The sequence below is a fragment of the Zonotrichia albicollis genome, chromosome 11 (assembly GCF_047830755.1).
Source record: "Zonotrichia albicollis isolate bZonAlb1 chromosome 11, bZonAlb1.hap1, whole genome shotgun sequence".
NCBI classification, from domain to species: domain Eukaryota; kingdom Metazoa; phylum Chordata; class Aves; order Passeriformes; family Passerellidae; genus Zonotrichia; species Zonotrichia albicollis.
Window position 1 is genome coordinate 2701669 of NC_133829.1, and position 24450 is coordinate 2726118.

The 24450-nt window shown below is 47.3% G+C and overlaps 2 protein-coding genes across 3 annotated transcripts; one reads left to right on the forward strand and one right to left on the reverse strand.

Moving 5' to 3' along the window:
* Positions 1-819: 819 nt before the first annotated feature.
* SPG21 (SPG21 abhydrolase domain containing, maspardin) lies at positions 820-12352 on the forward strand. Its single transcript, XM_074549165.1, has 9 exons — positions 820-978; positions 3892-3985; positions 7335-7496; positions 8275-8355; positions 8958-9103; positions 9548-9656; positions 10096-10203; positions 10566-10706; positions 10989-12352. The coding sequence occupies exons 2-9, from the start codon at positions 3923-3925 to the stop codon at positions 11109-11111; spliced, it is 933 nt and encodes a 310-aa protein (XP_074405266.1). The 5' UTR covers positions 820-978; positions 3892-3922; the 3' UTR covers positions 11112-12352.
* On the reverse strand, positions 11106-24450 carry ANKDD1A (ankyrin repeat and death domain containing 1A). 2 transcript variants are annotated; one of them, XM_005483475.4, is made up of 15 exons: positions 24120-24450; positions 21648-21751; positions 20927-21025; positions 20258-20356; positions 19701-19805; positions 19364-19462; positions 18861-18959; positions 17624-17722; positions 17183-17281; positions 16870-16968; positions 16205-16303; positions 14842-14937; positions 13654-13849; positions 12822-12953; positions 11106-12593 (listed from the first exon to the last, which is right to left on the reverse strand). In XM_005483475.4, exons 1-15 carry the CDS (start codon positions 24151-24153, stop codon positions 12532-12534), a joined length of 1521 nt encoding a protein of 506 aa, XP_005483532.3. In that variant the 5' UTR covers positions 24154-24450; the 3' UTR covers positions 11106-12531. The 2 variants fall into 2 exon arrangements, with proteins under 2 accessions (XP_005483532.3, XP_074405265.1); XM_074549164.1 differs by lacking the exon at positions 20927-21025.

Genomic DNA, 24450 nt, shown 5'->3' on the forward strand with positions numbered 1-24450 from the left:
CATGGGAAGTGTAGTCTCAGCAGTGAATGGGTGCGTGTGCGCCGCGTGGTATTGAGGGAAATGTAGTCTGCGGCCAGCAGCGCCCCCCGCCTCTCTCAGTCTGTCCTAGGCACACCGTCCAGGTGTGTTTAGTACCGGTGATTCCGCCCTTTAATTCCTCTTTCCAAATACAATATGAGAGGAATATTTCCCTTACATCACAGAAATGGGGTTATTTAAAAGCCTTTCGTGAAAAGATCAGGCTGAGACAGGAGCTGAAAAACTTCAGGCAAACTGAAGCGATATTGAGAGTAAATAGAAAATGACGCCGCGTGTTGTGGGGTGGTCTTCAATCAGATTAGAGCAGTGTATAAATATATATTACCTAATGGAGTGTATCCTTTAGGCAAGGCCTATGAAGAACTCACCTATAACTATAGGCCTGTTTTTTTCAGCTCACCTTCAACTCCTATTTATGACATACCAATTAAACAGGGCTAATTGACTCCACCTGCTCATTAGAGGAATTACTCAGTATCACCTGTCGCTCTCCTCAATTAACCTGAGCTGCCCTGCAGCGAATAAATTGCCCGAGAAGCTGTGGCCCATCCCTGAGGGAAGTGGTCAAGGCCAGATTAGACGGGGCTTGGAGCAACGTGATCTAGCAGCCCCTGACTGTGGCGGGGTGGAACAAAACGAGTCTTAAAAAGTCCCTTCCACCGCAAATTATCACATTAATTATCACAGCGGGCACGTGACTTCCGCCTCAGTAGCAATGGCGCCCGTCTCACTCACTTCCGCCTCGGTAGCGATGGCGGCGGCGCTGTTTCCGCCCCGCCCGCGCCCCGCCCCGGGTCACGTGGGCGGCACGGCGCAGCACCCGGAAGTGGCGGCCGGCGGGTGCCCCCGGCTGGGCGCGCGGGGCGGGAGGGGCAGAGCGGCAGAGGCCCCGGTGCTCCCGGTCCCGGTCCTGCTCCTCTCCCCGGAACTTGCCAGCCGGTGAGCGCCCAGCAGCGATGGGAACGGCGGGGGTCTCGCTGTGGAGACGGGCCTGCCCCTGATCTCAGCGCCCCGTACCGGGGAGGGGGCGCTGAGGCGAGCGGGGCGGGCTCCGCTCCCCTTGGGACAGGCTCTGCCCCCTCGGGACAGCGCCAGCCCGGTGGGCACGGGGCACCGTGCGGGGCGGGGATGTTCTGGGCTCGGGAGCGGGGTCGTTCTGCCCCTGAGGGAGGGAAGGGTGAGGGCCGGGCCGCGAGCCCAGAGCCCCCTGGGTCTCTCAGGGGAAGGGGCTGCCTCGGCCGGTGCTGCAGAGGGAAAGCCCGAGCTGAGCGTGTGGGGTTTGTCCCTTCTCCCTGCAGAGCTGTGAGCCCAGGGTGGGTGAGGAGGGGAAGGAGCAGGGAGCAGCTGGGGCAGGACTGGTGGGAGCGGTGTGGGGGACAGGGGAAGGTGCTGCTGCCACATCCCGGTTACCCATAAATCTTCTTTCTTATTGTCTTTTAAAATCAATAATGAATGGAGGATGTCATTAGTGAAGTGGAATAGCTCACAGACTATTATCAAGTGCTCTGAGCACATCCAAGATTCTTCCAGAGGAGTTGTTTTTAAAAGGTTGAAGTTCCTCATGTTGTTTGGTTTTACTAAAAATGAAACTTGGGTGTTTAGAGGCTGCCCATGACCAGCATCAGGTTCTTTGTGGTCTGAGTTACCTTCAGTAGCTGAATCTCTGTTTTGAGTTCATGGTTCAGCTTCTCTGTGGCTGGAAAGCACATGCAGTTGTTGTTAATGTATTTGTGTGTACAAAGTTAATGCTGCATTTCTGTGCGAAGGAGAAAAAAAAAACCCCAAACATTTCAGTAAGAGGGCTGTTTCTAATACAAGTTTCCTGTTGCCTGGAATGAAAGGCAGCCCTTAGGAGTGGCAATCACAGATGCTCCTTCAGAAGAAAGCTGGTGGCAATCCGCCCAGGTGTTGGTGACCAATGGCTCCCTTCCATGAGTGGTAACAGGTGAACTGGCAAGTTCAAGATTTGGGTTTCAGGTGGACTCTGAGGTCGCTGTGGTGCCAGCCAAGGTGCAGGGCCAGCACAAAGTCCACCTGCACGGTGCCTTTTCCTTACCATGGCACAGCTCTGTGCTCCCAGCCCCAGCAGTTAGCTTTGGGGTGCTGAGGGACTGAAATGGCAGGAGCAGAGGGGTGATCGCAGCAGGAGGAGGTTGCCAACCCTCTTGGCAAGCAGAGTGAGCAGCAGGAAGTCTCCTCTCTGGTGCCTCTGTGTCCCTGCAGGGCCCTGACTGTGACTTCTGCTTCTCGGCCCTGCCAGTGTAACAGTCCAAGATAATGTGTGTTTTAAGGCATTTCCTGTCATTTGTCTGCCACAGTTTTGTCACTCTGTTGTTTGCCAAAGAGCTTTTAGGCAGCCATTGATGTGTGGTTATGGGCAGGAATTAGTGTGAGCCGTGGTTTCCTTGCTCCAGACTGCAGACCCCAGCCCAGGAGAGCGTCCTTGCACCTGCTCTGCTTTGCAGGTTCTTGAACAGATACTTTTTACCCTAGCTGTAATTTCACCTGCTGCCAGACTTTGATAGAGAGCAGAACAGTTGGTGCAAGCACCAGAGGGAAACCACACAAAATTTAAACAGCAGCCACAGCTGAACATCCCAGCTCAAACCTTTGAACATGGGAGGTGTAGCAGGTGCTCTGTGGAAGGTGTGTGTTTGCAATTTAGAAAGTACTTTCCCTTTTAAAATTCATGTTTTCTGCTCTTGAAAGATGGCAAATGAAGACTGAAAGATGAGGAAATTGTAGCTCCCTGTTAATCCAGCTGTAACCCCATAAACTGGTTAAGCTGTCCACCAGCAGCTCTCCTGCAGGGACAAATGAATTGCAGTGACTCACAGAACACAACAAAGTCTTATTTTATGAAGAATTAAGAAACAAAACCTATTGATTTAGACTTGGCAACTGTTAAGTAACAAGAGCAAAAGTTTCTTTGTTTTTCTATGCTCAGTGCTGTGTGTGAATGCATGAAAATAATCTCCCCAGGCAGCTGGCTTTCAGGGTGAAGCTATTGAGTCTGCAAACTTCAGAAGTGTTTGATGCCATTTGTTGTATAAATGGAAGCTAATGGTCTCTTGCTGCTTAAAAAAAACCCCAAACAGTTAAATCTTGGAGCTACCTCAGTGTTTATTACTAATTAATGGAGTATTATAAGATACTCATTATGTATGCTTGGACATTCTGGCTGGGGAGTGAGTTAGTGGCATTCCTGTGTGGATCCAACTCAGAATCAATTTGTGCCATATTAATTGGTGTGCTTCAAGGATTTCTTCATTGGTAACTCCTGACAAGAGCCTGCTTCTGTGTGGATAGAATTAAAATTTCAAGGATTTTCTGTAAATTAAGCCTCGGATCAGGTGATGTTCCTGATGTGCTTTGGGACTTGTTTGGGTCAGTTATACTCAGATGGAAAAACGTGACCTGGCTGCTGAGGAGGTTCATGAAATAATGTCTGTGGTGTGAATTCCTGAGTGAATAGTATGAATATTTATTAGCTATAAACTTGGAGTGCCTTATCAATTTAAAAGAAACCAAGAAGATGCTTTAGGTTTCGAAGGCACTTAGAGCCTGCAACACAATTGACTTTCTCTGCAGCTGTCACACGGGAATGCTGCTACAGAAGCATCATCATTTCATAATTAGGTGGTGCAGTAAGGCAGTCAGGTGACTGCCTCTTGGGAGAATAATTGCATGCTTTGATGAAAACTGAGCAAAAGTGAACTTGGTGTGAGTCAGAGGTAGTGCCATCAACTGATCAGAGCAAATCAGCCTGCACTGCTTTATTTACACAGCACAGCTTTTGAGCTGCCCGTGCTGAAACTGTGCTATTGATTTCTCATTCTCTCTCTTTTGCAGGCTGACCCAAACTGAGTTTTTTCTAAACATCATGGGAGAGATTAAAGTCTCTCCTGACTATAACTGGTTCAGAAGCACAGTTCCTCTTAAAAAGGTATGTACATCTAGTGGGTGAAATATCTCCTCTCATGTTTGAGGGGGAGAGAGTCAGTGTGGCTAATGCAGAGCAGTTGTGGCTGTGCTACTGAGCTGCTTTATCTCCTGAACTGTTGTTCCACATGTCATGTGAGTGCATGAAAGCACAGCCTTCATCTTCACATGCTGCTTGGAGGTCACTTCATGGAGGTCCCTTCTGCCTGTGCTGGGGAGCAGACTCTCAGCTGTGAGCCATGGCCGTGGTACCTGCCATCCCAGTGCCATCCCAGTGCCATCCCAGTGCCATCCCAGCGCCAGCCCTGCTGAGGAGGGGGCTCCAAGGCAGTGCTGTGTGCTGGGCATCACCTGTGTGGCCTCTCAGAGCTGCCTGGGGCACTGGGCTGCCAGAGCCACCCCTCTGTTCCTGCCCATTGTCCTCAGGCCAGAGCCATGTCCAAGGGCACCTCCCCAGCAGTCAGGCAATGTCCTTAACCACGGGGGAAAGCCCAGACAGTTTCTTCTGCTTAGTCACACTGCCCAACCGCTTTCTCCTCTTGCTTGGATTTCCCCACTGCCTTTCCCTGAGCCCCAGGAGAGTGTTTGAGGTGTGCAGGGCTCCACGTTCTGCTCTCTACACGCTGGTGGCAGAGGGCATGCAGTGCAGTGTGTAACTGCTGACCCACTCAAGCCCTGTGTGCCTTCAGCTTGCAGGGCTGTGGTCACAGAGTGACCTGCAGCAGCCCACACTGTGCCAGACAGAGGGACAGCCCTGCCTTGGCACCCTGCTGCTGTGGCACAGGCACTGCTGTGGCTCTGTGTCCTGTCTGGCCTCAGGTGTGTTATGGTTTGATTTTGGGCTAAGCTGACTTTGGTGTGGTTCCCTTGCCTCCATGACTGTGTGGGCTGCAGAAGCACCTCTAGGGAAGGGCTGCAGGATTCCCATTCATTTTTGCCAGTTTATGTCCTGCAGATGAGAAAGGTGCATTGCTGCTGGCCCCACGTGCTCTGTGGTTGCCCTCAGGCAGAGCCTCACTGGGGCACCAAAGCCAGGGCCAGCACAAAGATGTGTGGGTGCTCTGGGGCTCTGCTTGGTGGGATGCAAGGTGGTGAATGGAAGGAGCTGGAAGTTTAATTCCAAGGAAACATGGTTCTGCTGCAGCCCTCAGCTGCTGCCAGTGCTCAGGGTTTCATAACTGGGGATGTGTGTAAGCTGAAGCTGATGGTGACCTGCTGACCTTCAGCCTCGGCAATGCCTTACCCTCCTGAGTGCTGCTGTCTCCTCAGAAGGCAAATGATGCCACAGGGCTGAATGTGGGGTATGAAGAAATAAACAAACTAGTCCTGGTTATTGGAGAAAGAATTTTTAAAAAGCTCAATTTGAAAATGTAATTAGTCTCTGAAGCAGTCTAATGCATTTGCCTGCACTGTCCCCTCAGAAGTGCAAAGCATGTGCAGCACAGAGGAGGGAATGACCAGCCTTGGTAACTGCTGTCAGATCAACCTAAAGAGGCAGAGCCAGAGCAGTTTGCTTGAGAATATGCTGAGATGTTTCTCCTGACAGGCACAGGAAATGCACAGCTCCATCTTCTTTCCTGCTCTGGTCAGATATACGAAGTACAGCAGAGAAAATAACATTATTTTAACCTAATCTGCTTTGCCTGTGTGCCTCTATTTGCATACACCACTTACTCTTATCTGAGTCCTTCCTGAAAGTTTTCATCAAGTGACTCCCTGGCCCTGCTGAAAAGTTCTGCTCTTTGTTTTGAGGCAGTGCAGGTTTTACCTTCTGTGTGAACTGTAGCTGATCTTGATTCATCAACCAGAACAAGGAAAAGGTTCTGACCTCCCAAGTCAGGAGTTAACCACACTGCTGCCTACACAGCTCAGGAGCTGGGGTTAAACTGTCCAGAAATCAACCAGAGCAAGTGCTTAAACCATTGATTCACTGTCTGGGCTCAAGGAAAGGAACACTGTCTGTCTGCCTCGGCTCTCCTGGCATGAGCTAACTTTGGTGTTGTTTTTTCAAAGACTCTGGTGTGCCTTTGGAAACACTCCTAAAGGTAAACCTGGTAGGAGGCACCCAGAATGGATCCAGCATTGCTGATGGAATTACAGCTGAGAACAGCAAGGCCTGGAGCCCAGGGGCTGTGCAAGGAGTTGTTGTGGTGGGGACTGGGAGGGCTTTTGTACAAGGTTTGTGTTTAAATGGTTTCAGTGGTCTGGAGGCTCTGGTATGCAATGTGTCTGTTTTTATAAAGACTTTAGGAAACAACGTTACCATGTGATCCCTCACATGCTCCCAGAGCCTGAAATACTGGCTTTATTAGGAGCAGATTTGTTAGTCAAGCAAATCTGATTTGTGATACACTGTTCTCCTCTGATTGCTGAGAGGCTTAACTGCTGGGTTGGAAAAGCAAATTGTGCTTGTATATTACTGTTCAAAAAGCTATAAAATCTTGATATAGAGGAGATGCATTCTGGCTGCTTAACTCAGGCTTTCTCCAGAGGTTTGTTGTTCTTGATCTGGTACAAGATGTTGCTTCTTCTGGGTTGTGGAGTTGAAAGAACATCTAGGGTATAGAAAGCAGTTTCTGGTAGAACAGGCCTTGTCAAAACAAGTCAGGCTTTGGTGCTGCTACAAAAGAAGACCCAATTCTTAACACTTCTGAAGGCACTAATTTTGCTAGGACTTGTGGTACTGTATGTGGAGCTGCTCATTAAGGATAGCACCTTAATGAGTGTGAGCACTCTCCCTCAGCCAGCCGTGTGTCCTGGGCAGTCCAGAAGCTCCTGAGATGCTGCCAGGTGATGGAAGCATTTTCCCCTCCAGGTCAGCCCTGCAGTGCTGCCCTGGGAGCTGTGTGTGTCTCTGTTTCTGGCAGGCAGCTCTGAGTGTTCCAGATCAATAATTTGTGGTGCCAGCTGCTTAATTCCACAGCCCTGTGTGGTTCCAGACCTGTAACATCTCCTGTCAGTGGATGCAGATATCGATGGTTGTTTAAAAAGCTGTCCCTGGGGCAGTGCTGGCTCTTGCAGCCTCCAGCTGCTGCTCTTGGTACCCTGAGCTGACCTCCTGGTGCTCTCCTGAGCACGTGGCTCCTTTCCTGAGGTGCAGTTCATTTTCCAGCTTATGTCACCATGCACAAAATATTCTGTCTGATGGTGTGTGGCCACAGTTCTGTTCCAGCTGTATCCACATTGTCATTCCAGTTAGAAAACAGCCTGAAAGCTGTTGTGAACAGTAAAAGAAGGTCTTGAGTATTATAACATTTACTAGAAGTTGGAAATTTCTAGAAGCCATCCTGGAAGGTGGCTGAAGAACCTCACTTGTGTTGTGTTTCTCCTCCCCTCTGTGCCTCTCTCTCCAGATTATAGTGGATGATGATGACAGCAAAGTCTGGTCACTGTATGATGCAGGGCCAAGGAGCATTCGCTGCCCTCTCATATTTCTCCCTCCTGTGAGTGGGACTGCAGATGTGTTTTTCCAGCAAATTCTGGCACTGACTGGATGGGGCTACAGAGTTATTGCTGTGAGTATTCTCAGTCCTGTGTCAAAGGTGCTGTACTTGTGCTTGTTGCTCTCATTAGAGATTGCGTAATGAACTTCTTCATTTTGACTTAGGGAATCCACCAGAAAACTTTGTGCTAAGTTGCACTACAGAGTAGTTAGCATATGGATCCAGGCTGGAATCTGCTGTATGTCCACAGCAGCATTTACCAAAACCTTGTTGACTTCTCTGCCTACTTTTCTCCTTGTGTGTCCTGGACACCAGTACTTTTTGCCTCCCACTACATCTTTGTTAGCCCTCAGGCAAGCACATGAGTTAGTTCAGGGTTTCCATGTTTTCCTTTGGGAATGTGGATAACATGGTTCTTAGACTATATAATAGCTGCAGATTCACTCCTTAAATCCTACCAGCCTGCTCTTCTGGGGCTTCTCAGCTCCTGAGCTGAATGTTGATTTGCACAGTATATTAAACAGCCTGACTTTAGGAGTACCACTGTCTTTTGCAGCAGTTCAGGATCTGTTACATGCTGCAAAATCACTGAAGAGCCACTCCAGCCTCCCCTGCCACTGATCCCAGTGAGGCAGTGCTGCACTTTCCCCAGCAAACTCTGCTCAGTGGCACTTTGTGTGTTTTTGTGTAACTGAGGGGGAGGTGTTGGCACCCTCGGGCTCTGGGGACCTTGAAGAGGAACTTCCTAACATGGGAGAGGCACAGCACTGTCCTGAAACCTTTAATGTCAGAGCTGGTACAACTTGGAAGCAGATTGATCTCAGTTTTTTCTAACTTTGTGCTATTTTAGTTGCAGTATCCAGTGTACTGGGATCACCTTGAGTTCTGTGATGGATTCAGGAAACTCTTAGACCACCTTCAGCTGGATAAAGTGAGTGCTCCGAGACAAGGCAGTGGACAAATTGCTGCAATAAAAACCTGATGTTTGAAACAGTCTCATTTAAGAGCCAGTACAAAAAATACAGCCTATAAATAAAGAGGCTGTGTTGCAATTTCACATTTGAAACTAGTTTATTTTTGAAGGTGAATGCCCTAAAATTTAGGCCAAATTTTAATACTTGGCCTAAATTCAACTCTGTTCCAGGCCTATTAAATTGTATGGGTTAACTTCATTTTTTGTGAGATCCTGTGGAAGTTATCCTTCCTAACTCACATAGTACAGAACACCACAGTCGAGTCTGTTGGGCTGGAATAGCTATGGAGAACAAAGTGAAATATTTGGGTTTTTTCTTAAGCTTGATATAAACACAAAGAAATTAGCACTGTGAGTCTTTGGGAAACATTTCCTTTTGTTAGTATTTATCACATTTATATTGCACATAAAACCAGGAAATGAATGGAACAGTGATTCTTTCAAAAAATGGGTTATGAGGACAAGGTAAACTTGAATGACATATTTTTGTAATGAAACACTCTGCTCAAGAGGTCACATTTCATCATCTGTTTGGTTTTGGTTTATTTTCCTTGCATTAGGTTCACCTTTTTGGCGCTTCTCTGGGAGGCTTTCTGGCTCAGAAGTTTGCTGAATACACACACAAATCTCCCAGAGTCCAATCTCTGATCTTGTGTAATGCCTTTAGTGACACTTCTATTTTCAATCAGACATGGACAGCAAACAGGTAAAGCAGACAGACAAGCAAGCAGACTCATGGCATTATTTTTTTTGCAGTGAAATGTCACATTGATTAGTTGGATATGTGTCTAACCTGATTCCAGCCTGGGGAGGGAGGTGTGGGATGGAATACTTGTGACTTTTAAAAGCACACCACAAGGAGAATGGAAATGTTAAAAATTGAGAGTGTGGAATTAGACAAATTGTTCTGTGATCCTCTGTGGATGTGTGGCCAGATTTAAGAACTCTGCCTGTTGTCTAACAAAACCATTTAGAGCAAGAATAATGTTGTTCATCATGTTTTTTGCCATGTAACTAGAAGTTTCTTCAAGGATTTAATTTGAAGTTAAAACACAAAGTCTGTGCAAGGAAGGAAAGCATTTTCAATACAGCATCTTGATGTTGAGTCCTTGGTGCTTGAAGATATCGTTCCATCTTATTTCTGTTTTAGCTTTTGGCTGATGCCTGCTTTTATGCTGAAAAAAATTGTCCTTGGGAATTTTGCATCTGGTCCTCTAGATCCTGAGATGGCTGATGGGATTGATTTCATGGTGGACAGGGTAGGTGTGCTCTGCTGGCTGTGGTGTCACTGCAGTTACTGAGGGGGAGGTTGGAGATATTTGTGTTGCTTTCTTCATTCATGGCCCAGGAGGGAGGAGTGGGAAGTGGATCTTTAGCAGTGTTGACTGTCACAGTCCCAGCAGTTCAGCTGATTCACTGACCCTCTACCTTAGTGCTGTTTATTTGTGTCAATCAAGAGGAGTTAAGGAACTGAGGTGGAAAAGGAGAAAATGCTGGGATAGATCTGTAGGCCACACTCTGGAGACAGGAACAACTCATGGAATGTGGTTTAGGCATTTGTCTCCTGCAGAGTAATACTAAATTGGAATTACAACCTTCATCCCTTTAAAACTCTCTCCTCTTTGGCTGTATTATTAATATTGCATTAACTTCCTGCAGTGAAATATGTTGTTAATCAGTGTTTCTCTCTCCTGCAAGCTGGAGAGCCTGGGCCAGAGCGAGCTGGCCTCAAGACTCACCCTCAACTGCCAGAACTCCTACGTAGAACCTCACAAAATCCGAGACATCCCTGTAACCATTATGGATGTAAGTGAATCTCAGTTTTTTAGTTAAACACTCTTTCCTCCCTTTGGCAGGTGCAGCCACACTATTCAGTCAGCAACTTAGCAAGCATTTGCAGCATGTAACTTCCTGTTTAGGGAAGCCTTCTGCTGACTGGGCAACGCTGTGACTTTTCTGTGCTGCGTTATGAATTAGATATTCTGTGCCATATGTTTCAATATTACAGTATTGGCTTGCTAGCTGTCAGTGCCCGGGTTTGCTTGTTTTGTTTCATTAACACCATTCCACAAAGAAGCCGAGGGTCTCCTCTAGGAGCAGCATGCAGCCAATGTGATGTAACAACACAATCTGAGGTTCAGAACTCACTGCTGGGACCTGTTCCACAGGTGTTTGACCAAAGCGCGCTTTCGACGGAAGCAAAAGAGGAAATGTATAAGCTTTACCCTAATGCCAGAAGAGCTCACCTCAAAACAGGAGGCAACTTCCCCTACCTCTGCAGGAGTGCTGAGGTCAACTTGTACATTCAAGTGAGTTCCTGAATTCAATCTATGAACGTGTTTAGCCACAGCAGCAGAAGGAAACTCCTGTTGAGCTTTTGTTACTTAACTTCCCTGTGTGCTCTGTGCTGTGGCACCAAAGGGCAGGGCTGGGAGCAGCTGTGTCCATGCTGGGCCAGTTTTGGGGGTTTTCTGTCTCTGTACTCCAGAGCCGTGCTTTCACCCTCACAGAAGTTTCTCAGAAGCAATGTTTCTATTTTACCAAACACTGTGCTCCTACACCTGTCTCTGTGTTATTCCCGTGCCCAACAGATCCATTTGCTGCAGTTCCACGGCACCCGGTACGCAGCCATTGATCCCTCCATGGTCAGTGCAGAGGAGCTGGAAGTGCAGAAGATCAGCCTTCACAGCAGCAACGAGCACGAGGAGCAGTAGGCTTGGCAGTGCCAGTGGAACAGAGGCATTGGCTTGGTGATCTTCCTGTGTACAATCAGCTGTTCCCACTCTGCCTTTCCTTGTGTCGGCCGATTATCACTGTGTGATTCCAACAGGAGCAACAGTCGGTGAACTACCCGTGGACAGCAGCCTCCAGCAGTGTAATGGGATAGATCTGTTTCATTTTTAGTCTTTGGATTCAAGGAAGCATCTTAGAAGACTACACTTTTAAAAATAAAAGACATTTTTTCTACCAAAGTCTTCACTGTATCATGTTCTTAAGCAGAACGGTATTTCTTTTTATATTTTTCACTTGGCTGTATATATTACCACATGCAGATTGTGTACTTATAAGCTGACCTATATTTTTGTTGAATATTTGATTTAAAAGATGTTTAAGTGTCAATATTGCCATCACTTATGTGCTTCGTACATTGTGTTGTAAGTTAGTTTGTTTCTATTTGAAATAAAGCATTTGAATTTTTAACTTTCTTGCTGCATAAAAATGATTTTCAATAAAACTTCACGTTCAGCAGGTGTCTCTTGTTGTGACTTCCAAGAAAACAGCAGCTGAGCTCACTGCAGTCCTGGTTTGCCTCTACAAACACCTCTGGAAATGAAGAAAACCACCACCACCACCTGCTTGAATTCCTCTCAAGCTTTAACTATAAGGTTGTACTGGTTTAGCTCTAAGAAAAAATGCTGCAGTGTTTTTTTAATAAAGATGACAAGATAAAACTTGCAACTTTAAAGGGTAAAATCTAGATTTATTGAAATACAGACATTATTTTCCCCTTGAGATGCTGTAAAAAATGAGTATGAAGAATTGCATGACAAATGAAAGCATGTTAATGTACATTTATAAACAGCACATGTTAACATTCCTCTCAAACTTTTTGTGAAGAGTCAAAGCATTAAAGATCACAACCCCTCAGGTTCCAAAAGGACCAAAGAGTGGCTTTGATTTTGCTGAAGTTCTCCTCTTATGGTGGGAATGTATGGACATGCCTAAGACATGAGACACCCCCACAAATAAGGTATGTAAAGAACATTCCTGAGAACAAAGCCTTTGCCCCCATTCACTTAAAAATTTGACAACAGAAAATTTATATACAAAACTGTGCTGCAGACAAGTTACAGTAGAACTGTAATATTTCCTGATGCAGTATGGCAAGTAAGGCTTGCTCACCAAACCCATTACAGTGCCCAGACCGTTTGAAATTGCTGATAAAAATCTCCCTTCTGTGAGGAGGTGTTTTTGACCATGAGCATTTGTTTTACCCTTGTCATTTCCTGTCCAGAAGGGTGCAGCAGTGCCAGCAGTTTGTGACAAGAAGCCCTTAGGTTGCATCTGCCTTCTCTCAGCAGCAGAGAGTGTTTCTCTCTCTCATCCTGAGACCAGCTGAGGATGCCCCTGGTGTTACATTGCTGTGCATTTCCGTGGGGAGGTGGAGTCTGCATTTGCTTTTTTCCTGATGCTTTCTGTAAGAGAATGATCTGCTGCACAGAACAATAAAGCCATGGCAGGATCAAACCTGAGAGAAAGAGATTGCATGTAATGGAAGCAAGGGGGCAGAGCAGGTGCTTTCAGCTCCTGTGAGTTGGCTTCACTGAAGTTTTCCTCTGTGTATTTGTCTAAGCACAGAATGTGGGTAAATTAATTCAAATAATGCTCAGTGTGCATTATTCGAAGGAAGACAAAAGTATTACCTGCTAAATCTCTTCTCCCAATCCCCACCAGGCCTTCGTACAGTCCCTTGATTGGATTTTCTCCTGCAGTGATCACACCATGGAGCCAGATCAGCAGCATTCTGTGCCCGTGTTCCCTGTAGCTTTTAGTGCCTGGATCAAAGCACAGATGAAATCCCACACTCAGAGTGCACGGCCCTGACCAGAGCAGATTTCTGCACACCCCTCCCTCCTCTCTGGATTTTACTAGGAGGCTGTAAAGCATGGTTTTAATTCCTGCTTCTGATGGGATTGCTGGATTTATGTGGAACTTAATGGAGTGGCTATGGCTGAGCTAGGGTTTGTTGCACAGCCTTTCATGGCAATACAGTTTCTGCCTTCAGAACACAGCTTGGCCCCTTGCTCACATCATCCAAACTACAGAGTTCTTGAAACAGCCAGAATTAGCAGAGATCTGTTTCTGACCCTCAGGCCCTGCTTCTGCTAATGTATTTCTTAAATTCTGAAGAATTCACTTCACTGCCTTCTTGCTACTCCAAGGGAAAAAGTAAAACCAGCAAGTTCCTTCTGTTCTGTAGAACAAGAATTGTAGCAAGAACTCACAGGCCTGCCAAATGTCTCCCAAGGAGTGAGCAAAGAACCACTAATTCCCCTGCTTGCATGCCTTATTCCTAGACAAATTACAGTGTGTAGGTAATTCCACATTCAGTAAAACCAGAATTTTTAACCTAATCTTTTGTTTGCTTCAAATAAACCAACTGGTTTTCTTCATGCTTTGCTCTTACTGCAGCTTTATCTCCCAGAAACAAAGTCCAAGGAAAGAAAGGGAAATACCTGGGAAGCTTTTTTATACCTGTCCATTGTTGCTCAATGGCCCTAATGTGGTCATCGGTGAATTTCCAGTAATGGGCCAGCTTCTTCCATTCCCCGGGTTTGAGGTACTTAGTGGCTAATCTCCACATGACTGAGCGGATGTGCTGCGTTTCCAGCCTGTGATCCTGCTTAAAGGTCAAGTGCTTTGCCACCCATGAGCCGCTGTTCAGGTTGTCCTGCAGAGCCAGAACAGGGGTGCTGCAGCAGTGCCTGTGGTGCTGCAGCCTCCACACCCTCAGCTCTGTGGTCCCTGCGAGCTCTTTCTGGCACAGCTTGTGGTTTTACTCCCTTAATTCTCATTTCACTCTGTGCTCATCAGGGTTGAAACACCATTAATGGCCACTTCACTGTGGAAGCCCATGCAGATCACCATTTGCATTTCTACATTCCCTGTCATCTGGGGTTTGGGGCGGAATCATTTAATTAAATCTGCTTCCCTGCAACATCAGCTGTGCTCACAGTGCTTACATGCCAGGCTGCATGACATTCTCTAGGGCTGCATGGAAGCCAATGCAAGGGCCTGATCCAGTGAGTGTGACCCTGAAGCTGCACCTGAGCCACAGGCACATGCTCTCCTTTCCTTCCTTTGCTTCCCCCTCTGGAGCACTGCCATGGGAGGACAACCAGACTCTGAAGAACATGCAAGGGATGTGACATTGGGCTGTACTTTCAGCTCACTCTGCTCAGCTGGGTTTGGGCACAGGCTTGGGGTAGGCAGGGTTTCAGAGGGGAGACTGGGGCTGAGAGGCTGCACTTTGAGGGAGAAGTTGGTTGTATGAATCCAGCAAGAGCTGTCTCCTTCCACTGCTGAAAAACTCTCAAAATCCCATTTTGGTGACCTGAGGCCAAGCATTTTTTCACTCAAGTCCTTCAGTTTCTCCTTCTGGGAAAAGGAACTAATTCTATCCCTTTGGGAGCAGCTGTTAAATAATTTTTGGAAACCTCTATTCCCAGCAGTGCCCCCTGGGATTTCTAACAGCAGAGGCCTTTTTAAATACGGAAAACCTTTAGTAAATGCTGTTGGCATGGTGAGGACTTCTGTTTTTCTTAACTAAGGGGATGAAAATAGAGGTCATGGGATGTCCTGTATTTCTTTTTCTTTGACAGCTGGTATGTGGAGTGTCAATGGAGAGGAGAAAGCACAGGGGCTGTTGTGTAAGCTGCTCACCTTCTCCCATTTGTAAAATCGATCAGCTTTGATAATCATGTCCACCAAGATGGTGTGATTGCCTCGGGCAGCAACATCCAGAGATGTTTTCCCTTGCTGAAATTAGAATGGAAAAATGAGCTGGAAAAGACTTTGCACCTTAGGAGGTACAATCTCCATGACCTGTTCTCCACCTCTGAACTTCAGATGTGAGCTGCTGTCAAGCTCCTGCATTCAGGGCATGGCGAGTGGTTTTCCAGGCTCTGCAGCATCTCCTCTGGTGCTACAAGGGATCTGCCTGTTTTGCAGGAGCCACTGGAAAAGCTTCACCCACCAACTGGAAAAGCTGCAACCCACCAACATGAGAGCAACCATCAGAGAACCAGCTCAGCTCTGCAGTCCAAGGTACTTTACAGCCTCTTGCACAGCAGGTTTGCTGACACGTGAAACCAAAATGATTTATACAACCTCATTAACTTTACAGGCTCCAGATATACATGATTAAAAATGGTCTCTTAGGAGAAGCACAGGCTGATGAGGCTATGAAAATGTGGCTATGTTCCTTTCATGAATATGATTTTGGATTGGGCAGGGGAGATTTGTATTTCTATCTAAAATCAGAAGGCAGAAAAGAACGAGGTTTGAAAGTTGCATGAAGGAAAGCAAGCCAGCCCAGGCACCAGGCACAACAGGAAGAAGAGTCCTGGCCCCAGATGTGAGCAGAAACCCAATTTCATACAGGAAAGTGTGAATGTGTCCCCTGTGCTGTCACTGCAGTTCCACAGAGTGCTGAAAGGTGACAAACATTCACCACAGCTGAAGGCCAGTTCAGCCACGTGCCTTCAGGTCTGCACTTGCTCTTACCCACTGCAAATGGCAAACCCTACTTTAATCCCTGCCCAAGGGCCTCCAGCATTTTTGGGCACATGCTACATTTTCAGGGCTCTTGAAATTCATTCTGCTGATTTTATTAGATGCCAAAAGCCCCAGAACTCTGCCAGATCTATACCAAACAGATCCTTTCAACCTATTAGAATATGTGTGCTGTAATTTTTCAGGTATATTACTTACCATTACTTGAGGAAATCTTTGATATTACTGTTCAGGATAGTACAAGTAGAAGGAACTAGAACAACTTTGAGAAAGAAAGCATTGTTCATTGTGTTCCCTATTTTCTACCTGTCTAAGAACCAGTCACATATTTCCTGGAAAACACACCAAAAGAACCTACTCAGCTGTGTTTTAAGGGCTTATCCCTGGAAATACCTACATTTTAATATTACTAGCCTGCCTTGAAAATTATGGAAAACGTTAGCAAAGACCATCTATGTATATTTTCCCTCCATACCCCCACAGAACCTGCTTCACCCATGGAGACCTTTACCTTGTCTGTCAGCTTAAGATTAACTCCTGCAATGAGGATCATCTCAGCAATGTCCTGCCTGCCGTGCTCTGCAGCGATGTGCAGTGAGGTCTGCTGCCTCTGCAGGGGGAGGGAGAAAGGACTGCACTTCAGAGAAGGATAAGTGTGAGGCTGGAAGGGCAGAACACTACCAGGAGGAGCTTGGGAGTGTTTAATGGAAACCACTAAAACTGAACATAAAATGTGTCAATTTTATGGTATCATCAGTAGAGAACATTGCTACAAGTATGAATAAACAAAACAAGCTACACAAAGCCCCTCATTCAGAAAATTACAGTTTGGTGAGACAACCAGCTACCTCCAGGCTTGCCTCCTATTCTCAGCCCTCTAAACATTTTGCAGAATATATTCCATCTTGAAATTTCCCCTACCTACTTCCAGCAAGGATGAGAGAGCCTGACTATGCAATGTTGCAGGGGACACAGCACTGCCCTCATGTTGAGCACCATCAAGTGATTACCTCACTGCAACAATTAGAATCATTTCACAGGTTTCACATTTCCTAAGCTGCACTTCCAGGTCCTCCACATTTTAAAGCACTCCTCTTTAATCCTGTCCCCAGGGTGATAAAATCCCCCATGAAACTGGTTCACATTTCAAACACAAAGAACAGGAGGCAGTCTTACATTATCTGGAATGTCAAGGTCACACTCTGCGCTGATGAAGAGCTTCACCATGGCTGGGAAGTTCTGCAGGACTGCAATGTGCATTGCTGATGCATTTTGCTGTGGAAAGAAGATCCTGCACTTAGGGAGAGCTTGGCTCACAGCACTGAAAGGACCATGCAGTGCCCAGCATGTGCTGTTCTATCCCAGCTGCCAGTTTGCACTGGGGGCTGACAAGGATACTGCACTGGTCCTTCCAGAGTTGTTTTGTGCTCTTGAGCAGCTCCACAAACCGGTTTTACCTTTAGTGGTGAGAGCATTGAGAGGGACTCACATGATTGAGAGCATCCGTGTGGATTCCAGCATCCATGAGGATCCTGGCTATCTCCTCATAGCCATGCAGTGCTGCATAATGAAGGCAGTTCATCTTTTTCTGAGAGGCAAGGCAGAAGAGAGGAGTGGTACTCAGGGATTCTTCCCAGAGGCTGCAGTGGTTACAGACTACCCACAAAGAGCTCCCTGCTCCCTCCTGCCAGAGTCCCATGGCCCAGCACTGCCAAATTCATGGAGATTGTCTCCAGCCAAACCAGTCCCAGGGAGCTTCACCTGCCTCTTAGTACACAACCACTTTACCCTCCCCTAAACTGCCTGTGCTATTTATGAATGCAGGGCTCCACACGACCTCTGTCTATAGTGGGTGACCTGGGAAGCCACAGGTGTGGGCATAAATCCACAAAGCAGGGTTTGGGAATGGAATCACCTCCATGGAGCTAACCTGGGTTTGGGCATTGACATCAGCACCCACTTCCACGAGCAGCTTCACACAGGTGCTGTGTCCCCCCTCAGCAGCCAGGTGCAGGGCCGTGAGTCCTTCCTGCACAAGGCAAGAAAGGACACAAGCAGCATTTCTGTAGACAAGGCTGAGACAGAGCAGCAGAATGAGTCACAGACTCAACCCCATCTGCTGAATCCATGACATGTTACAGTACCAGTTCTGAGGGCCAGGGATCTCCAGTTGATTGTTACAAAAATAGAGGACAAAGTTATCTGCCCTGGACATACCAGAGTACTGCTCTGTTCTGAATGGCACTGGCTGTGGGCCACAAGACAGACATTGTGTCCACCATCTTTCCTCTCCTCCAGCCCATCAATAAACCAAAAAGGAGTTTACACAGACAGCAAAGACAAACCATTTTCCTGGAATAGCCCAGAGATAGAACTTGAAACCTGTGACCCTCTATCACTGGTTTTCCCTTCCAAGGGTTGCAGCTCATTTCATTACAAGAAAACAGAAGCAAGCAAGCAGAATTCCAAAGTGATTTCATCTGGTTTTATTATTGCTCTTTGCAGAAAGGGCAGCTCATGTGGGGGTAGACAAATGCTGCCAGTTACCACAGAAGGTGGCGTCCCCCTTCCTTCAGATCTTAATCACAATCAAATACACTTTTCAAAGACAGTAACCAAATAAGACTAAAAAAAAATGCTGATAAACTTAATTGGGAGTGTGCCCTGGAATAAATAACAGTGATACTAAGCCAATATTTGCTATCTAAGTCATTAACTGTGTTCCAGCCACATAATTTTCCAGAGCTGGTCTGTCAAAAGAGAGATCTCAAACAGAAGGGCCATATGTTCACTGACTAAGTCAATACCTCAAAGCATGGTGAAGTTTAGTTTAAAACACACTCAATAACCATTTAGGCACTTGAATGTACAAGGGTCAGGGAGAGAAAGGGAGATTAAATGGAGTGATAAGGTAGGTGTGCAGATACAGCAGGAAGAGAAGGCAACACTTTAAAGCCGGAAATTGGTCCAAGACGGATGTTGCCTTTCACTGATGCTCTGCAAGTGTGACCTGCCTTTACCCACACAGGCTTTAGATAAAATCAGCTATTTTCTAGACCTCTCCCATCAATACTGGCTTTTCAGCCTGATGACTGTGGCAGGAGAGTATTTCTAGGGGGGAAAAGGGCAAAACTGATGTGGTTTTGATTTAATTTAAGTGTACTTACTGAGTTTTTTTCATCAAGGTCCACTCCGACATCTATAATCTTCTCCAGCACAGAGAGGTGTCCATTTTTAGCAGCTAAATGCAATGCTGTATTTTCCTCCTGAAAGTAAACATTACTTTATAAACATATGTCTCACAGGACTGAGTGTTCATATACCACAACTTTGCACAGAGTATATGTGGCTGAAAAGGAGGTTGTAACCAGTAGCACAAATATGAAGCAATCATCCTACAGCTGCAGCAGCAAGGGAAGAATCCCTCCTACCTTAAACTGGAGCATGGTCCACCAGGCTTGCTGTGTATCTTGCCTGCAAAGTCCTGGAGAGAAATCATGAACTAGGCAAGAAAATGGCTTGAAATGGATAGGGAAGAAAAGCCCTGACACACCACAGCCATAGTAACAACTATGACCTGCCTGAACCTCATCTGGGATTCTGTTCCCTGGTTTTCACATCCCCTAATTCTTGGACTTCACCTCCCTTGCACGTGGTTTTGAGCCCATACCTTGTCCTTGGCACTGTGAGAACAACCCAGTCGAATGAGGAACTCCACCACCTCCAGCTGCCCGTGCTCTGCGGCCAGGTGAAACGCTGTCCTGTCCATCTTTGGGAGGAAACAGAGAAACACAGTCCAAAAGGCTCAGAAAGCACAAGAGCACATCATCTGCTGCAAGAAGCTTGACCAGAGCCAGAATCCCCATCATATCCCTAAGCTCACTCTGCAGGAAGACTTCTGGGAGTCTGACTCTGATTCTCTTCCCAAGACCAAGGGCAATATTCCTGCTAAGCTCAGCACAGCAAGACTAGACTTCATAAAACAAAGCTGTGAAAAGCCTTTCTACCTTGTCTGTCTCATCCACACACATGTCCTCCAAGTCCTCCATGATGAACTCCATGACCTGGATGTGTCCCCTCTGAGCTGCACAGTGAAGCAGGTTCCTGCCATTCTGGAGAGGAGACAAGGTCTGCTCGTTCAACAAGTCCAATACTGCAGGACAGTCAGTCTCTTTTGACAAACTGCTCCTGTTAGCAAAGGCCCATTTCATCCTCCCTGTACCTCCAGGACTAAAATTCCTTGTGCTGCAGACAGCAAGTTAAGACTGAAATATTAATCCCCCTTTTCCTAGACAAGGTCTGTTTTAGAATACAAGGACTGCTGATTCACTAAACCATTTCCCATTTCTAACACTTCCACATCAGCACTGCACAAACATGAGGTGAGGAAGCTGTGTGCATCTCCAGAGCCCCAATTATTACACCTGCCTCAGGGATAAGTCAGAGTGCAGATGGCAGTCCCCAGAGCAGATGCTGTCACACATGACTGAGCTCACAGGTAAACCTCTCTCTGTCCCCCAACACTGTCTAGGGCTGTGATGGATCCACATGGGGAGACCCTCACCCTATTGACACGGTTAATCTTGGCCCCAGCATTGACAAGGATCTGCAGGACACGGAGGTGGCCAAACCAGGCAGACAGGAGAAGAGCATTCATTCCAAACTGGGCAAAAAAGAAAGATACTTACAGTTAAACTGCAGCCATCACCATCCCCATCCCCACCCTGGAGGGAAGCTGTCCTCTTAGCTTAATGAAGTTTTCCAAATCTCTTTGTTTCTCACTAGTATATTTTTTAGTTGCACTTTCTCCAAATATTATTATTCCTGTCACAGATATTCACAGCAGCTGAGCAGAGACCTGCTTCTTGGCAGCTAATACCTATTTAAAGGTATTAGCCTGGCTGTATGGGGGAGAGAAAACTTTTTGGCTGTCACTGTCATCCCACAAGCCCCACCAACACAATCAGAAGAAGCCAAGCATCCCCATGCTCTATGGAAAACTTCACAGATTCTATCAGCCTATTCCAAGTCACTGTGCATGCAAGGAAAAGGCCACAATACAGAGCACAGACACGTGCCAACAAGGCTTGTTCAGCAGGTGCAGCGTGCCACCCTGTGCCACCCACCCAGGGCCAAGGTGCAGTGTGTAACTGCTGGCCCAGCACCCGCTCCCCAGCACTGCCCCAGCACCAAACACGTGTGCAGCACATGTAAGGGAGAGTGGCCTCTGTACACTGTCCTCATCATCCACAGGGGCGTCGTGATCCAGGAGCAGCCGCACGGCATCCACGCTCCCGGCGCCCGCAGCCCAGTGCAGGGCACTCCGCTCCGCCTGCAGGCAAGGACAGAGGCAGGCAAGGCTGAGTGTGCAGAGTGTGGACATCCACCAGCCCTTCTGAAGGCCACAATAGCCTTGGCCATCTATGGAGCCAGAACTTCTTGCACTGTGCAGAGTTTCTTTGGAGCCAGCCCTCTGTCTCTGCTCTCCTGTCAGCAGACAGGTGTCAGTCACCTTCTGCTCAGGAGCTGCAGTTCTGTAATGACAGCACAGAGTGAAGAACGTTGCTGACCATAAATGGACAGATTGAAACACTAGGGATGGGGGCAATTCTGTATCTCCATGAACCTACAAGTCAACAAGGAAAGATGTGCATCAAAAACAGAGTTTGTCCCACAGTATTACTGTACAGAGACAGCAAAATCAGAGCCTTTCATGGCAATCATGTCTATCTGGCAATTGCAGCTTTCCAGTTGGCCAGGATGATAGTTCTGGGGGACTCAGTGTGTTGTGAAAACTGCTTGCTTGTTACAGGCCCTATTTGGCATTGGGTGTTTTATTTTAAAGCTTTGACAAATTAAGCACTTAATAAGAAGAGTAGCATTAAGGAGCTGCAGTTCTGAAACACACCTTCAGCACTTCCTGCAGCCTGGAGGTGGAAAAACCCAGGACTTACATTGTTTTTGGCCTTGATGTCAACTCCTCTCCTGATGAGCTCCTCCATCCTGGCTGTATCATTTCGCTTCGCTGCATCATGAAACTCCTTCTCTGACTGAAGCACTGCAGCAGAGCAGAAGAGTGAGCATTAAAACAGTGCTGGCAAGGGGCATGGAGCAGCATGCCCCAACAAACCTCCCCTTCATCTCACCGGCCCCGTGGCTTCAGGGAAGGATGACTGCAGAAAGATTCTTCCAGCAAGAATCCCAGCCCTACAGATGTTGGCATGCTTGCTGGATTTATATCCTACCACTGCCTCTCCTTCCCTGTGCCACACCAGTGCTCTTCCAGTCCTACCCACTTCTCTTCTAATTCAGTGTCTCTCTGCATGGATTTGCTCCAGCTGCAAAACCTTTTGATCCATGAGGTCCATATCCTCTGGGCACCCTCTGATCAGTGTGAAGGCTCTGAGATGACACAGACCCTTTCCTCCACCCTTCCACCTACATGCCACTGCTCTACAAGGAGGCCTTTACACATGGTTCCCCCTCCAGGCAACCTGAACCAGCCAAGCAGCACAAAACTGCCAGCCTGGCCTGTGATTAGTGTTGCATCTCTTAATAAACCATGGCAGCTCTGCACATAATTTACCATGACTGGCACTACTTGTCCTGCACAGTTAGGCACAATTTAAGAGTGTTTACTCCCCATGCTGGGCCTTGCCCCAGCAATCTTCTCCTTCATCAAATAAACCTTCCTGCCAAGAAACAAGAGCAAGGCTGTGACTGCCACAGCCCGACAGGGAGGCTCTGAAGGCTTTTGGCAAGGCTGGTGTCAGTGTTTGTTGGACTCAATCTCTGTCCTAGTGCTTTTGGGGAATTCTTTCAAGAAGTGCTTGAGTCAGACCCTTGGCCTGTCACATCCTACTGGAGAGTTGGCCTAGAGGGTCTGCTCTCCTCTACACTTCTCCAGAACCCAGGCTGCAGCTTGAGGGACTCAATGACAATTCAGTTTGTTCCAACATATCAACTGCATATTAAACACGTGCCATACAAAAGGCATCAAAACATATTATTGTTCCCATTCCACCACACTGAGGGAGAAAACCAGGAGAGTTGCTGCCTGAATAGCACAATTAATCCCTTCAGAGGGCACAGAAGAAAGGTCCATCCCTACCATGGACTCTCAGAGCAACAGAGGTATAACCTCATCCTCCAGTTTCCATTCCCCTCGCCTTCAAACAAAAGAACTTCAGCTCAAGAAAAACACAAATAACAGAAATTTTAACACCAGACAGGATTATTCAACAGTGTGTTTATCCACTTAACACCAGACATGGGCATCTGAGAGTGTGTATTAAGAGTGCTGGACCTGCTGCTACAATTAAGGCAGTAGGATTTGGACACTAATTTCAGCAAGAAACAGGATTTCCTACACTGTATATTAAGACTCTCTTATCACCTCGAGAGCTGGGTTAACAGGATTGCATTTCACCCTGCATGGACCCTTCATTAGAGAGGAAATATCAAGAGAACTTGTGAAAAACACTGAGATTTTGTTAATTATTAACACCAATGGCTACACACATACCACCTCCTTGCACATGCTTATCTCCCTTCAGTGGAATAAATCCTATGTTTCAATTAAGCAAATGCTGCTGACCCTGCTCTCCAGGTGACAGAAATGTTTTCTTACATTTTATGGTCACACAAAGCATCGTTTTCAAGAAATGTCAAACCACCTTATTCTTTGGATAGCTGTGAAGATGCAATAACAAATCTGGCATCACTAAGGCTGTAGAAGCCAAAATTTATTTATTTTCAGCAACACACGAGTAACAGCTTGATGATCTGAGTTTTCTACTTCAGATCCACAGTGTCTCTGTAAGTGTAAATGCACTCCTCATCATGGCATGCACCTGTCCAGCAGCAACATTTCAATGGACATTTAGCAGTGTTCCTTCTCTATCAAGCTCAGATTCCAGGGTACTTCACAGCTTACTGAATAGGAATTCAGTTGTCATAAACAGCGTGGAAAACATTTTAAATTATTTACCCTCAATGCAATGCACCAACTCACAGGCAGTTTATTATGCAAGAGATATAGAAAAGCAGCAAAGGAGGAGAAAGACGTGCAAAGAAATGTGCAAAACCCATCCACCGAGCCCTTCCTGGGGCTGCAGGACACAAAGACAACTTGGGGTGGGACCGAGGGACCAAGGAGGCCAAAATCCCCAAGTGCGGGGTACCAGAGTTACATGCAGCATCTCAGCGGTGCAGGATGCTTTTGGACAACAGCAGTCCTGAATCACGGGTACGTTTAACCACCTGCTTTGTTTCCTTGTGGATTTTCAGGTGTCCGGTTCTATCTTAGGGCATCCCGGCTCTGCCCCTCAGCCCCGCCGCCTCCCGCCCGCCCCTCGAACACGAATCGTCCCTCACGGCGCTGCCCGCCCGCCCCGCTGGGGCAGCCCCGGCCCGGCCCCACTCACGGGTGTCGCCTTCCGATGCCAAGTCGTCCCCCATGTCGCGACACAGCTGCCCCGCCGCCGCCGCCGCCTCAGGGCGGGCTGACAGGCGCGTCCCCGCCGCCTCAGAGCGGGCTGACAGGCGCGTCCCCGCCTCCTCGCAGGCCACCTCGCCGCCGCCGAGCTGCTCTTTTGCTGCTCTTTAAAGCTAAAGCTCATAAAACAAGCCCACTTCCCGGTAAACACGGTATTTTCGGGCCGTTTGGGGAGCGAGGACATCCAGCTGCCGCCATTTCGGCCAGTGCCGCCCTTCACCTCAGTGCGCCTCTGCAGAGTGCTGCTGCTTCGAGGTGGT